Source organism: Hemicordylus capensis, chromosome 4 (assembly GCF_027244095.1).
Source record: "Hemicordylus capensis ecotype Gifberg chromosome 4, rHemCap1.1.pri, whole genome shotgun sequence".
NCBI classification, from domain to species: domain Eukaryota; kingdom Metazoa; phylum Chordata; class Lepidosauria; order Squamata; family Cordylidae; genus Hemicordylus; species Hemicordylus capensis.
Window position 1 is genome coordinate 2908362 of NC_069660.1, and position 15204 is coordinate 2923565.

The following is a 15204-nucleotide window of genomic DNA, read 5'->3' on the forward strand; positions in this document are numbered from 1 at the left end:
TGGATATTTCTCCCAAATTTTTACAAACACAAATAGAAAATAACAGAAAAGGTAAGTCACCCAAAAAACAAAACAAAACAAAACAAAACAAAACAAAATAGAGTTAAGGGGCTTCTGTGACTGTGAGGTAGGCAGCTAAGATGGCGAGAGGGTCTGGAAACCACGTCTTGTGAGACATAAAGAGCAGCTGGATGGAGCACTTTCCCAGCACAAACAAAGGTTACAGTAATCCAGAAAAATCAAGTTTATTTAAGTATAAAAAGCAGGGCAGTTTACAGGCAAACAAGGTAAAATAATCTAAATGCACAAGCGAGGTACCTTTCTTCCTGTCTGGTGTTTAGACAGGAGGCTCAGTAGGTCTTTGGTCTTGAGTTGCAGTTCAGAAAACAAAACATCATGGTGGCCTCTGCACGCTCCTAGGAGCCAGGTAGTGTGGATTCAGCCCTGAGTCCAGCAAAGGAGCAAAACCAAAGCAGGAACTGCAGGCGCACGAGAGAGAGAGAGAGAGAGAGAGAGAGAGAGAGAGCGATGACAGGGACAAAAGCCGTCCTTCGCTCTCCTAGGAAAGAAGAGGATTGCAAATCTGCTGCATCGCCAGGTGCTAATGACACCTCTTCCTCCGAGATGTGAGCAAGCCTCTTAGCAGGATGGCACTTAATGGCTCAGAACTCTGAATTCAAAGCCTTAATGTTCTCCCCTTATCCGATGTCCTTTAAAGTATGGGAGCAACCATTTGCATGATGGTTGGCCTCTTAACAGCAGCTGAGGTGTTCCGGACACCAGGGAACAGACCCAGATCACCTGATTAACAATAGGCTGTGTGAGACAAGAAATATGCAGACACAAAGCAAAGATGCCGGACACAGCCGGTCAAAATGGCTTTTAGAACTGAGGGAAGTTTTGATATGAAGCTTCAAGGAGCCCTTGAGCTGAACAAGGCCGCCCTCACTGGAATCAGAGCATCTCTTCTTTGGGGATTTATGGAGTCAGGGATTTTTTTAAAAAAAGTCTGCTATGCTGAACAGGGAAATGCAGATGTACTACATACATACTTGAGTGTCTCTTTCACAACAACCCTGTGAAGTAGGTTAGGCTGAGAGAAAAGTGACTGGCCCAGAGTCACCCAGCAAGTCTCATGAGGCTGAATGGGGATTTGAACTCGGGTCTCCTCGGTTCTAGTCCAGCCCTCTAACCACTACACCACGTTGGTTGATAAGGAGTCAGGGAAATGCAGATGCCGTCAGCAAGGAACACTTGTCTTCCCAGAGAGGAACAAACCCAATCCTGGGTTGGAGGGAGGGGGCTGTTCATGGCTTAGGAAACCGGGAGGGTGCTTCATGCTCTTTTTGTGCTTCTGATTTGAAGAGAGCTGCAGGATCCAAGGGGTGGCTTTTCCTCTGAAGGGAGGTGGGGTGACACCTCCCATCCTTCCCTTTTTCTCATGGGGGAGGGGAGAGCGACAGTTACTTTGGGCTACCCGTTAGCAGGCTTGTTAGACTTTGGTTTGCATGCAGAGCGGAGCATCAGCCGTGCATTAAGCTCTGCTAACTGGGTCAAGGCAGGGGCACCTTTCCAGGTGCTGGCTCTCCTTCTCTTTAGCGGGGGGGGGGAGGGTGCCCCCACACAGCCCCAGCACAGCATCCCTCCAGTGGCTGCTTCTGGTGTCTCCCTTGTGTTTCTTTTAGATCCCTCAATCATCACCATCTGGAGAGCGTGCATACGCCTCGTTGCGAGGGGCTCACTGCACAGGCTCTGCTTCCAAGGAATATGCTTCCAGATTCCATAAAGAGTCAGGGGAGCGAGTGGGAAAAGCCTTCCCATTTGCCTTCTCGTTTAGAACACCTGCTGCTGCTCTGAGAGAGATTCCTGCCTTTGCAACCTTGGAGAAGCCGCTGCCAGACGGGGTAGACGACACTGAGCGAGATGGGCCCAGGGTCTGACTCGGCACAAGGCAGCTTCCTACGTCCCACTGGCCGTTTGGAAAGGCAATGCACTCCAGGGCCACTTGGAAGGAAGCAGGGCTTTTCAGCAGGCATTCGCTGTCATTGCTTCCAGTCCATTCCCTAGAGCAGGGGTGTCAGACTCAATTGGGAGGTGGGCTGGATTTGATTCCGATGCACCTCTCGGGAGCCGCTGCCGCTGCCACCTCGCATCCGCCTGACGCCTTCTGTCTCCCTCCTGCTCCTCCTCGCTCTTTCTCTCTCTCACTCTCCTGCTGCCTTCTGGGAAGGAGCTGGGCGAGGGAGGGAGTCGGTGAGGGCCCCCTGGCTTCCCCCTTGCCAGCCCCACTGCTGCCGCCACCGCGAAGCAGGAGCCAGGAAGCCATTTATTCTATTTATTTATTTATTTTCACATTTTCTATCCTGCTCTTCCTCCAAGGAGCCCAGAGCGGGACATACTTAAGTTTCTCCTCACAACAACCCTGTGAAGTAGGCTAGGCTGAGGGAGAAGTGGCCAAGAAGCCAAGAAGCGGCCATCATCCAGCCCGTCTTCTCCCCGCGGTGGGGCTGGCAGTGGGCTGGTGGGTGGGGGGGAGGCAGGGGCTGGATGATGGCCACTTCTGGGCCGGGGCTTCCTGGCTCCTGCTCAGCGGTGGCAGCAGCGTGGCTGGCAAGGGGGAAGACGGGACGCAGCGGCAGCCATGGCAGGGATCAGCTGGACCTGCTGTGGGGCTGGAGAGTGGAGCCCCACCAGCAGGATCCCGGCCCTGCAGCATCTGCTTTGCAGGAAGAAGGTCCCAGGTTCTCTTCCTGGCATCTCCAGATAGGGCTGTCTGGGAGAGACTCCTGCCTGTCACCTTGGAGAAGTCGCTGCCAGTCTGGGTAGACGATACTGAGCGAGATCGACCAAAGGTCTGACTCAGTGGAAGGCAGCTCCCTATGTTCCTAGGAGCTTCTCTGCCTCCAAAGGATTATTGTGGGCCCAGCACTGGGTTTAGTTGTGGCCAGGGGCATAGCTAGGGGAGAGGGGGCCTGTGTTCATCAGCTGTGTTCATCATCTGGTGGCCCCCCAGAGTGAGGGAGATAATGCAGAAAATAGGGAGGGGTGGAGCTGGGGGCCCGTGTTCTTTGAACCCTTTCGCTCAATGATAGCTACGCCCCTGGATGTGGCACCCCTGTGTCCCAGTCCCCACTGACCTATTGGCATCCTCATCCACCGTGACCAGGGGGCTTGTGATGCATATTCCATTTGTTGCTCAAGGCCTGCTTGTCATAGCGGAGAGCCCTTTGATGAGCAGGCGCCCCAGCAAGAGGCAGCAGCAGCAGAGCCAAACTGGCCCCTCACTGCCTGCAAGACAAGCAGCCCTCCCCTGTGGCATGAGGAAGCTACACCTGGGGCAGGCAGAGACCCAGTTCCAAAGCCAGAACAGGTGGAGAAGGTGCCACATCAGCAGCCCCCCAACACTGAGTTCTCTAAGATCCTAACCAGAACCTTTTAGGAGGCTTCCTTTTGGAGAGGACGGCTAGAGAAGGTCCAAGGGGTGGCAGCCTTTCTTCTCTCTAGTTTGCAGCCAGAGGGGTCAGGCCAGCAAAGCCCTCCACCGGACACTCTAGGGAACGGGCAGATGCCCCGACGCCTTGCTTTGCTGGGTCAGGCAGGAAAGGCCTCTGGAAGACCCTCCCTGCTGCCCGGCCACTTCTCTCGTCATGGACGATTCCCAGTAAGCCAACTCCATTGCTCCCAGACTGGGGGCTCTCATACTTGCTGGGCCTGCAGATGTCACTGCATTACAACTCCCATAATATCTTCAGCCACTGTGGAGAGGAGAGCTGGTCTTGTGGTAGCAAGCATGACTTGTCCCCCTAGCTAAGCAGGGTCCGCCCTGGTCAGAGGCGTATCTAGGGAAAATAGCGCCTAGGGCAAGCACTGAAATTGCGCCCCTGGTCCAAACATCTGACATCCATCTTTCAGATAACTTTACCATAATATCAGCTCAAAAATACAAGTCAAAAATACAAATACAAATACAAGCTCATGAAATACCCAAATACTATGTGGAGGTGTACTTGGAAAACTAAACACAAGTGCCTGTCTAATTCTCTACTATGCATTGTAGCATCACCATTACATAAGTTTTAAAAATAAATGGAGAATTTGACTTTTCCCAGATACTCTGAAAATAATTAAAGGACATACAGAGTAAACTATGTCACTGCTTGGAATATATTCCAGTCTTTCAGAAAGACAGTTAAAATGAGAGAAAGAGAGCAAGAAACTCCCAGTGGGCCTTAATACTAAGGATTTCACACTGATTCAAAGACAAACTCACCATTAATAGCCATATTATTAAGACATCACATTTAACTCACTTATCACAAGAAGCGAAGTAAGAGCAAATGAATACAATCCTAGCTCATAAGCTTCAGCTCAGTATTCACAAGCCCTGATTCTCTGTACATAGTGCCAAACTGAATATGTGTACAGTGACTTATATTATATATTTTTTAAATTAATTTTTTTACCTTTAGCCCCTTTGGGGGCTTCCTAAAGGCTGTGGGGGGGTCTTCAAAGGTTTCCCCTCCCCCTGCTGGCCTCTAGGGCCTCACAGGGACCATTTGAGCATGTGCAGTGGCCATTTTTTTAAAAAAAAAAAATTAAAAAATGGCCACCAAAAACAAAATGGCCACTGTGCATACTCAAATTGCCTCTGCAAGGCCTGGCATGGCCTAGGGCTTCACAGAGGCCATTTGAGCATGCACAGTGGCCATTTTGTTTTCGGTGGCCTTTAAAAAAATAATTTTTTTTTAAAAAAGCACACCCCTTCAAGTGGCGCCTGGGGTACGTGCCCTGCCTGCCCACTATAGATATGCCCCTGGCCCTGGTTGCATATGAATGGGAGACTACATGTGTGAGTACTGTTAAGATATCCTCCTTAGGGGATGGAGCCGCTCTGGGATGAGTATCTAGGTTCCAAGTTCCCTCCCTGGCAGCATCTCCAAGAGAGCGCTGGGAGAGACTCCTGCCTGCCACCTTGGAGAAGCTGCTGCCAGTCTGTGTAAACAATACTGAGCTAGATGGACCAAGGATCTGACTCAGTATATGGCAGCTTCCTATGTTCCTATGTCAGTTGTAGTCCAACCACACCTGGGGACCCAGGCATGGGACCCTCTGGTCTGAGAGTGCCGGGCAGCTTGGTTTCTAATGAGGCACACGGTCCCCTTGGTTAGTTAGGGTTGCTTGCTAAAACCGCAAAACCTGCCTCAAATGTGGTGCTAACCCTCCGCAGCTGTTTCCCCTTTTTGTTTCTGCCAACCGGAGCCTCCCCTTCCACAACTCTGTAAACATCCGGCCAAGCCTCGGGGGTGTCATTTTTGGAATTAAAAGGGCTCCCTTGATTAAGGCTCCCATGCCATGCAGGCCAGTTAGTGTGGCAGAGCAGGGCTTGTGGATGGAGCAGCCAGGAGGGGAGACCTGGGACATCTCTCAGCTGCTGTAGCCACACGATGAAGCGGATTTCCCCAGCAACGAATGCCTTGTCTGTGTTGTTTAGTCAAGAGCAATTGCCATCTTAATTGCATATTCTCCAGATAACACCTGCATTGAGTTACTGTAGTATTTATTTTAATTGACTAATTGATTAATCATTTGAAAGAAGATAGCTAATTAACTAAAGGACCATTAATGGGCTGACAGCTCTGATTTTTAATTGTTCGATAAATGTAAAAAGAGAGAGAGAAGCCCCTGAAATTTAACCCCAAATGTGGAGAAATGTGGTGATAAAGGTGAAGCTCTATTAATTGCTGTAGATTTTGTGGTCAGGAGAAATTGCCAGCCATGTTGGCTCCCGAGGACTAGGACCACCAGCTGACCCCCAACAGTCTGTGCTCTTCTTGCGCTTGAGATGGCCGGGAATGAGCAGCTCAATAAACAGGATCACCCACTTCAATCCAGCATAGAAGTTGTGGGGTGGGGTGGGGTGGGGAGCTCTGAAGCACTGGCAACCCTCTCCAGGGCAGGGGGCAGACCCTTTGCTTTGCTGCCCAGAGACTGCAGGTGAAGCAGACTCCCTGTGGTGACAGTCCTGGGCCTTTGTTTGGTCTTCTTTGCAGCCTTTTTCACGGAGACCCCCCATGACATGACTGCCCGGGCCGGCGAGGACGTGGAGATGGCTTGTTCCTTCCGTGGCAATGGCTCCCCTTCCTACTCACTCGAAATCCAGTGGTGGTATGTGCGGACACACAGAGACTGGACAGACAAGCAGAACTGGGCTTCAGATCAGGTACCTTGCTCGGATCCCTCCTCTCCCATTCCTCTGCCTTCTCGTTCGCTCTTCCTTTTTTCCTTCTTCCTGCAAGTGCTTGAGGCAGGGGCGTAACTATAATAGGGCCAGGGGAGACAGTTGTCTGGGGGCCCACTGCCTTGGGGCCCCCCCCAGAGGCAAGCCACATGACTGACTCCCCCAGCCATGCACCCACCCAGGCTTCCTTCAGTTGTGTTCATCCTCCGAAATTGGTGTGAGTGTTACAACCTGGAGCTACCAGAACAGCAGGTCTTTCTCTAGGACCATGAAATGACATGCATCGTCTACAATTTACAAAACCTTTAAAAAAATAATTTAGGGTGATGTTCTATTGTGGCACATAGGTTATTTATATATATATCTACAACTATGCTGTTTGTTACCACTATTCAGCCTTCATGAGCTGAGCTTCAGTGAGCGGGGGCCATTTTAAAATCTTGTCTCTGGGCCCACTCCAACCATGCTACGTCCCTGGCTTGAGGCATCCCCAGTTCTGGAGCTGACTTTCTTTTCAACTGTTCTCTTCAGGACTCCATTTGGCAGTTGGATTCATCCTTCTTCATGCAGTGCATAATTAAACGGTGGAACTCTCTGCCATGGGATGTAGTGATGGCCACCATTCTGGATGGCTTTAAAAGTGGCTCAGACAAATTCTTGGAGGACAGGTCTATTGACGGCTACTAGTCTTGATGGCTATAGACTGCCTCCAGGATCAAAGGCAAGATGCCTCTGAATACCAGGGGAGCCACAGCAAGAGAGGGGGCCTGCCTTCATCTCTAGCCTGTGGACTTCCCGGAGGCATCTGGTGTGTGAAACAGAATGCTGGATGTGATGGGCCTCCTTGGGCCTGATCCAGCAGCAGGGCTCTTCTTCTTGGTTCTCTTATTTGCTTATTCTCAGACCAGTGCTCAGGTGATGCCCCTGCTAGTGGCTTCTCCTCCTCCTCCTCCTCCTCCTCCTCCTCCTCCTCCTCCTCCAGCTGCTGGGATGAGGCAGAGTCTCTGCTTTGCATGCCAAGATCCCATTTCCTGTCCCGGCCAGCATCTCTAGTTCAAAAGGTGGGGTGGCTGCCAGTCCTAGCAGCAGCAGCAGACGCCAAGCAGAGGCCTTTCCCCTGACCTCAGCTGGACAGTGCTACTTCCAGGCTCAGAGGATACCTCTGAGTACCAATTATAGTTGGGAAGCAGTGACTGGAGAGGGGGGGTCTTCCTTTATCTCCTGCTGGTGGGCTTCTTAGAGGTTGGCCATTGTGGAAATCAGGATTCTGGATTAGATGGGCTTTTTATCTGATCCTGCCCCGACATAATTGTATGGTCTGTACAACAGGGGGCTGGTTGGTCTTGGTCTGGTCTCCATATAAGGCAGTTTTACGTGTTCACATGAGAACTGTAGCTGCTAAGCAAAGAAGGTGAGAGCGAGGGGAAGTCTCCGGGCCAAGTCTGGCCTCTGACACTGGGAGCTCCCTCCGTGGCATCAGGCGAGCTTTTATTCTCCCACCCCACCCATGACCGTTGCATTTGTCACGTGGGACATTGAAATGTTCTGCCCTACGGAGAGCATGCCATGCTCTCTGACTGCCTGAGAGGTGCACTGGAAATGCTAGGGCTTGTTTTCCATGCTCAGTGGCCCTTTCTGGCTCCTCCCTATCCCACCCCCTGGGGTCAGACCCCTCCCTTCAAGCCCTTCACTCCCAAACAGCAGCAGGCCTCCCCCACAGAATTCCTGAGCAACCCCAAAGCAAAGGCATGACCTTGAATGGGGGAATGGGTTTGTCTGAAACCACTCAGAGTCTCACCCGTGCCTTACAGAACACGGACCTTTGCTGATTTAGTCAGGCGGACGGATGGCTGTCATCATCTCAGGGGTTCTCAGCCTCGGTCCCTAGATGAGACTGGACTACAGCTCCCATCATCCTCTGCCGCAGGGGACTGAGGGATGAGCCCCCTCCCATCCCTGGACCCAGAGAGGGGCTCTGGCTGTGGTGCCACCCATGCCATTGTCCTCCTGGCAAGGAGCGGGCTCTCAGTCCTGCCGAGGAGGAGGAGCTGGCACGTGCTCTGCTGGGTCAGCCCGAGGAAGGGTCCTTCCTCGAGCTGGGCATCTCCTGGCCACAGGGGAGGGTTCCTCACTGCAGGATCCGTCTCCCCTTATGAATCCCCAGCAGCAGCAGCAGGGAGCTGCACTCATCACGCTGTTTCTGAAGAGGAGGACTGGTTTGTTGCATACTGTTTATATTCCACTTGGCAAGCCAAGGCTCTCCAAAGTCCAGCACTGAGACAAGGTCAAAGGAGGTGCCAGGAGAGCCTCCCGGGGGCGGGGTGCTCTGCCCGCCTCCCTGCCCCCACTCCTGCAAGGACCACCCTCCCTGCAGGTTTTTAAGGCCAGTTCTAGATTCCTGGGAAGGTCAGGTTCTCGCCCACCCTGGTCACCGTCTCTCCTCTGGCCGTCCTCCTCCTCCCCAGCCTCCTCCAGGGATGTGATACCATCAGCAGACACACCTGCCTCCCTTCCTGGAGGCCTCTGCTCTTGTCCTCCGCTATCTGCCACTCCATCTCCCACTCCCCTCTTTCTCTCCCCTGATATCAGCTTCAGCAAACAGCTGTCTCTCTCTGCTCACACAGAGATAAGGGCCAAAGAATGGCGAGGAGGCCCCTTTCAGGACTTTAATGAGGCTTTATTATTTGTGGTTTGGTGACAGGCTGCAGCTGGCCTTAAAGAGGGGAGGAAATGTGTGTGTGTGTGGGTGTGTGTGTGTGGGTGGGTGGGTGGGTGTGTGCGATGGCCAAGGCCAAGGAGGGGGGAGACCAATGTCTAACTTTGTCGGGAACCAGGAAGGCTCAGGGAGAGGGCAAGGAGCACCTTCTTCCCTCTGCCATTGCAGGAACCTCAGTGCTAATCCGCCAAAAAGGCTGAGCCCCAATATCCAAAGCAGAGGCAAGCTGCAGAGGTGGGACCAGTAAGATGCACCCTGGGTGACTCGGCCTCTCGGGCCATTTGTGACTCTCTGATCTGCACAAAAGGAAGGACTTTCTCACACAGCACCTAACTTATCTATGGAATTCTCTGCCATTGGATGTGGTGATGGCCACCATCTTAGATGGCTTTTAGAAGGGCCTAGACAAATCCATGGAAGATGGGTCTATCAGTGAATAGTCTGGTGGCTAGAGGCCACCTCCAGCCTCAGAAGCAAGATGCCTCTGAAAACCAGCAGCAGCAGGAGAGAGGTCATGCCCTCACCTCTTGCCTGTGGGCTTCTCAGAAGCATCTGGTGGGCCACTGTGGGAAACAGGATGCTGGACTAGATGGGCCTTCTTGGGCCTGATCCAGCAGGGCTGTTCTTATCTTCTTCTTATGTTATGTTCTTATGGAGCTTTGTCGACAGCCCTTCCTCCTCCTGTTCATGAGGCCATCTGAAGAGCGAGCCATCCATCCAGTGGTCCCCACAGAACCTCCCCTCTCAGGGGCAGCCCGAGACAGGTTGCTGCCTGAGGCAAAGGACAAGATGACACCCCCCAATCTGTGGCTGGGTGCTCGGCATTCTCTGGCCAGGCTGAGTGACACGTCACCATCACTCTCGGACTAGGCCTCCAAGCCAGGCAGCAGTGGCCGGGGGCGGCAGCGGGAGAAGAAGCATGCCACGGGGGGGGGGGGGTAAGGGGGGGAATGAGCCACATGCCCCAGTGAGTGGGGGGGGAGTAAGTAAATGCCCCAGGAAGGGTGGGGGGAGTAAGTGGCAGGGAGGCCTGTGGGTGGCGCCCATGGAGGGGCAGTGCTTGCTGCCCCCCTGCTCCCCCCATGCCCTTTGCAAGAGTGCCCAGTCAAGAGGGGAGGTCCTTCAGCATGTGGGGGCTCCCTTCAGACAGTGTAATGGATGCCCACCAGGTGGGGTGGAGTCTGCTGTGGAAATGCAGCCCCCCCCCCCACATACACACACACACACACACACGTCTTCATGGTCCCCAATTCCAAACACCTGGAAGGGGCTCCGGGGACCGTGTGTGTGTGTGTGTAGGGAGTTGAAGCAGCCTCACGCAGAGGCCATTGGCTGCAACCACCAGTTTGCTGAATGATTGGTTCTGTGGAGGGCCCCTGCTCTATGCCAGCAAAGGCTTCTTGTTGCTCCCTTTGGGCTGCGTCTCCCGGCTCACGTGCCTTCTGGTTCTGGACCCAGCCAAGGAGCCGCCCGCCAGGGCTGGAGGCTTCCCTCCCCACTCCAAGGTCTCCGCGTTTCCAGACACACAGCCTCTGCCTTGTTCTGCTCTGCTCAGCTCAGCTCCGTCCCTCTTCTCCCAGCCATTTCTCTCTCATCCCCTCTTGGCCTTCCTATCTGGCAAGGATTATAGCTTCATCACTTTGCTACCCGATGCATGCTTAATTGCTTTCCAGACCTCATTCTTCCTGCCTGCCTTGCTGAAGTTTTTCTCCTTGCTGCTGCTGTCACATCCTGTAATAGCGGACACACGACCAAAGTGGGGCCCCTCCAGGAAGATGTTGATGCAGCAGGATGCAGCAGGATGACAGCAGCTCAGCAGAGGTGCACCTAGGCAATTTTGGAGCCTGGGACTAAAAGCAGCCCGGAGTCCGTTGCCAGCTTGGGTTGGTTTCATGGTCACAGCCTCCCCCAAAGAAAGCTGTGGGCTGCAGTTTGCGGAGGGCACTTAGAAATCTGAGATGCGGAGTTCCCTGAGGAGAGGCAATCTTACGCCTTGAGAACTAATTGGTTTAAGTCTGGCAGGGGCTTTCAGAAGTATCGGCTTCCTTCATCAGATGCATGAAGGAGAGCATGAAGGAGATAGTTGTGCATGCACTGTGGCTAAAAATTGCATTGAAAAAAGGTGAGAATTAAAGAGATAACGGAACACACTCTGATAACTGGAGCACAAAACAATGCATGCATCATATAGCCAAATGGGAGATCATAGACTTTTTCTGTGTATGAGATAATACACTTTCCCCCAGCCACAGCCATGAATCAGATTCAGGGGGATGCTAGCAGGCTGATTAATGAATTGGACTCCTCCTGGCTATAGCAGGGCTGTCTTGATTTCTGAGGTCAGAGCACATAAACATAGAATGTCGCACTGGGGAGAAAAAGCAGCATTTCAGAACAACTCGGCTTTCACTTTAAATTAGGTTTATCACCCCTACCATGCTGGGAAGTGCACGGGCAATGGCAAGAGCCCAGTGAAATCTCAGCCTCCAAATGGCCAGGAGGCTGACAGGGCAGTCAGAGGAGAGACCTGGATAGAGGAGTGGCTGCGATTCCACATATAGACTCACCCTGGGGTCGGGCTGAGTCTGGATTCCACGACCCCCCCACCCAATCCAACCCCCACTGCTTTCACAATGCAAATGATGGCCCGAACTGCAGTTCAGATGTGGCTACACCTGTCTGCCTTGCCTCTCTCCACCCATTTAAGGCAGAGTGACTGCTATTGGTATGTTTAAAAGCACAGCATGAGCACTCATTGCATGCATATTTGTTCATTATTTATTTATTTATTTATTTATTTTATTTTATTTTAAAAGCACAACTCAGTTTTTTAAAACTGTTAAAACTTCCTCCGGGAAGTGGAGAGGAAGTGACCATATGGTCATCAGCCAATCAGGGCTATACATCACTGGTTTGGGCTGTAGAGAGGATAAATGGGTTTCTCTTGAGCTCGATCCTGTAAATATTATATGTCAGTACCACACCGGCTCTGTGCTTCTGTGGTGGGATCACCACTGAAATTGAGGATGTCTATGTGCATCCTTGCAGTCATCAGAGGAAGATGGGCTTTGTTCTAGGAGAAAAATAATAAAATGCAAGCAAAATAGGGTAAGGTGTGGAAATCTTGATGTGTGTAATGTATCCACTTTCCTTGGCACTGAATTTGGTTCCTGCCCACAGGGCATTCCCTGTGCTGACTCATCAGAATGGGGGCATCATTTCTCCCAGCTTTCTTTCTTTCTGTGTCAGGGTCTCTTCATTTGCTTGCAAATAAGTTTCTCAGAAAGCCATTTCCCTCCATGCTCAGGTAGTTGTTTTTCTGTTAATGCTTTTACTGATTTTAGAGTAATCACAAAAACAAATCTTTTCTCAGGATATGGGGACAAATGATGCCCAGTGATCACACCCTTCCGAGGTCTTCTCAGTACTTGCTGTGGGGCATCTAGAGGTTGCCCTTGCCTTACTTACGCTCCTCCTTGTGGAAGAGAGAGACATCCATTAAATCAGGCAGCGGCTTCCCAGATCTTGCCCCTGGATGAGGCTGAGAAGTCAGTCCACGTCTTCCCACCCCACCCACTGGGCATGCTTGGTCCACCTTTGAGGCCATCAGGTATGGGCATGAGAAAGCCCTTCTAAAAAGCGGTGACTGACATACACGTGATGGAACACAATGTTCGTGTGTGCGGTATATATAATGGCTCCACTGTCACACAACTGTGGTTGTGCAATTTTTGTGCTTGCAAAACACCAGTCTTTGCAAACATTATGTTCCACTGTGTATGTAACGTTGCACTGTATGTCAGCCGCCATATGTAGGCTACCCTGCTTCAAATCCAGGAATCCGCTCTATGATCTGGACCAAGGCACTTTGGATTTTATGAACTTGCTCACAGATTGTGCCCCATCGTAGATGTCCAGGAGAGCTGGAAGCAGGAGGGGTGTGCAGAAGGGAAAGGTGCACTTTGGCCCCTCTGCCCTCTCAGGGAGAGCACCCTGCAGTTGGGGCCAATGTCATGGTGAGGGGCACAAGAGGGCAGGAGATTCTCCTCCACACACCCTACTGAAATGAGTGGGAGCTACACAAGAGCATGTGCAGGAGAACTTCCTGCATGCTGGCAGTGGGGGCCCAGAGAGTGTGTTTGGGCACAGGCTTCGTCCTGAGCTGCTCGGCTTCTGCTTTCATCACGGATTCGGCCTTTGGACCAGCTAGCAGTGGTTCTCTTGGAAAGAAAGAGGCCCTGCCGAGACTCTCAGGGCAGACGGAAGGTGGGGAGATCAGCATCACCCCCTCCTCGGGGTGGCCATGAGGGTGCAGGAGAGAAAGCCAGGGATACGGCAGGCCGCGTAGAGAGGGGTGAGCTGTGTCTGAGCCAGGCATTCTCCAGTTCACACCCCAACTGGGGATCTCTTAGGTGGCCTAAAGTAGCTCCCCTCCATATAATGCTGGCCCACCTTACAGGGCTGCTGTAAGGATTACTCAGAGGATCTATATGGAGGTATTCAGCATTGGGACATTCTGTGTGGAGACCGGGGATTGTTGCCTTGAACTGAGCTCGGCAGTCCTTGCATCCGGGAGTGGGTGCTTTCCCCCCCCCCCACCCTCTGCCTGCTTCCAGCAACACCCTTGCCTTGCTCTAATCTGCTTCCATGGCTGGAAGCTCCCCACCCCCCACCCAATTACTTTCCTTCCTCCCAGCCCAGTTTTTGCCTTTGAAGACTGCATTAAAGGCCAAGGTGTGAATTAGTTTGATGGGTTTTCTCTCCCCCTCCCTTTCCCCCAAGCTGAACTAATGGGTCCTCTCTCCTCTCTCTTCTCTCCCTCCGTCTTTCCCTCCATTCCCAGCAGCTAAAAGCATCTCCACAGGAAGAAGCTGGGAAGGACGCGACAAAAATAAGCGTGAGTTTTTCGTTAATGACTTCTGGGGGAGACTTTAAATCAAGGGCACAGCTGCAGCTGTCTTCAGGATCGGGAGAACCGGTGGGGAGGGGAAGAGGGCAGTCTGGGAGGAGGCGTGGGGCCCTTTGGGGAGGGCTCTTCTCCTCCCCACCCGCCCCACAGCTGCCTGCGGGGGAGGAAATGGGAGGAAACTCTGAGGAGCTGTGCTTGGCTTCTGAACATGGCAGAGAGCCGCCTTCTTCTGAGGGCGACCCAGGGGTCCTTCCAGCCTGTTGCTGGCCTCTTTGGGCTGATGATGGCCCCCCAGGATATTCTCAGCCTTTCCCAGCCTGTTTTAGCTGGAGATGCCAGGGGCTGGGCAGGAGGTATTCCATGTCCAAAGCAAAGCAAAGCAGTGTGCTGGACCCCCAAACTGTGCCCCCTTCCTCAACAGGCTCCAGATGGAGGGAATAGCCGTGAGGAAGTTCTGTTTGGGAGCTGCCCTCCCTGCTGTGGCCTGCTGAGGCTGAGGTCCCCAGAAGCTGTTGGACTGCAGCTCCCATCACTCCCGGCCCCAATGGCCAAAGGGGATGATGGGAGTTGGAGTCTGAGAACCCCTAATGGGTTGGTGACATTCCAACAGCCCCTCCAGTCTACGTCATCCTCAGCTTGGAAAGCAGCAGCAGCAGCACAAGTGAAGGCTTTGCCGTTTAGGTTGCATCGGGTTGTCTGGTGGGCCACACTCCCTGGCTGTGCCTCCTTTGGGGGCAGGGGAAGTGGCTTCCCCTGGCAATCTTGATTGATTGGCAATCTTGATTGATTGATTGATTGATTGATCATATTTTTATACCACCTGAGATGTACATCTCTTTAAAGAGTTTAGCACCCAAGTGGAAAAAGAGTAGTTCGCCTTGCACACTGAGACTGTGCTGTCGTTTTAACTCACAAGGACGGCTGTGTTGGTCCCATTGGTTTTGATGGGAGAGATCCACACACTTGTCTAACTCTCCCATTGACATCTATAGGACTTCAAGCTGCAGATCTGTGGTTCAGTCGTGCCCATTATATAGAAACGAATGGGATGGTTCATTTCCTGGAATATCTGAGTATGCGGACTAGGAAAGGGTCTCTGATGCCACAACTGAAAAGGTCTTGGAGAGCTGCAGGCTAAGCAGGGCTGCTGGGCCAAATGACTGACTGCCATAGAAAGCAGCTTCTTCTAGGCTCCACACTCAGTAGGCGGTCGGAGGGATGAGTCCCACTTAAATGTGACCAAGACTCAGAGGGGAAAGTTGTGTCAGATCTAACAGGGAGCCTAGGTGGACTAGGAAGGCCGGGCTGGCAGAGCGGTGTGAGAACAAGCAGGAAAGCAGG

General features: G+C 52.4%; 1 protein-coding gene across 1 annotated transcript in view; it reads left to right on the top strand.

Annotated features, from left to right (window-relative positions):
• The window catches only part of VSTM2L (V-set and transmembrane domain containing 2 like), a 96508-nt gene that overhangs the window by 50166 nt on the left and 31138 nt on the right, over window positions 1-15204 (top strand). Inside the window, exons 2-3 of the mRNA XM_053249870.1 lie at window positions 6051-6220; window positions 13801-13851. Coding sequence (XP_053105845.1) covers window positions 6051-6220; window positions 13801-13851 — 221 coding nt within the window. The remainder of the gene's footprint in view (window positions 1-6050; window positions 6221-13800; window positions 13852-15204) is intronic.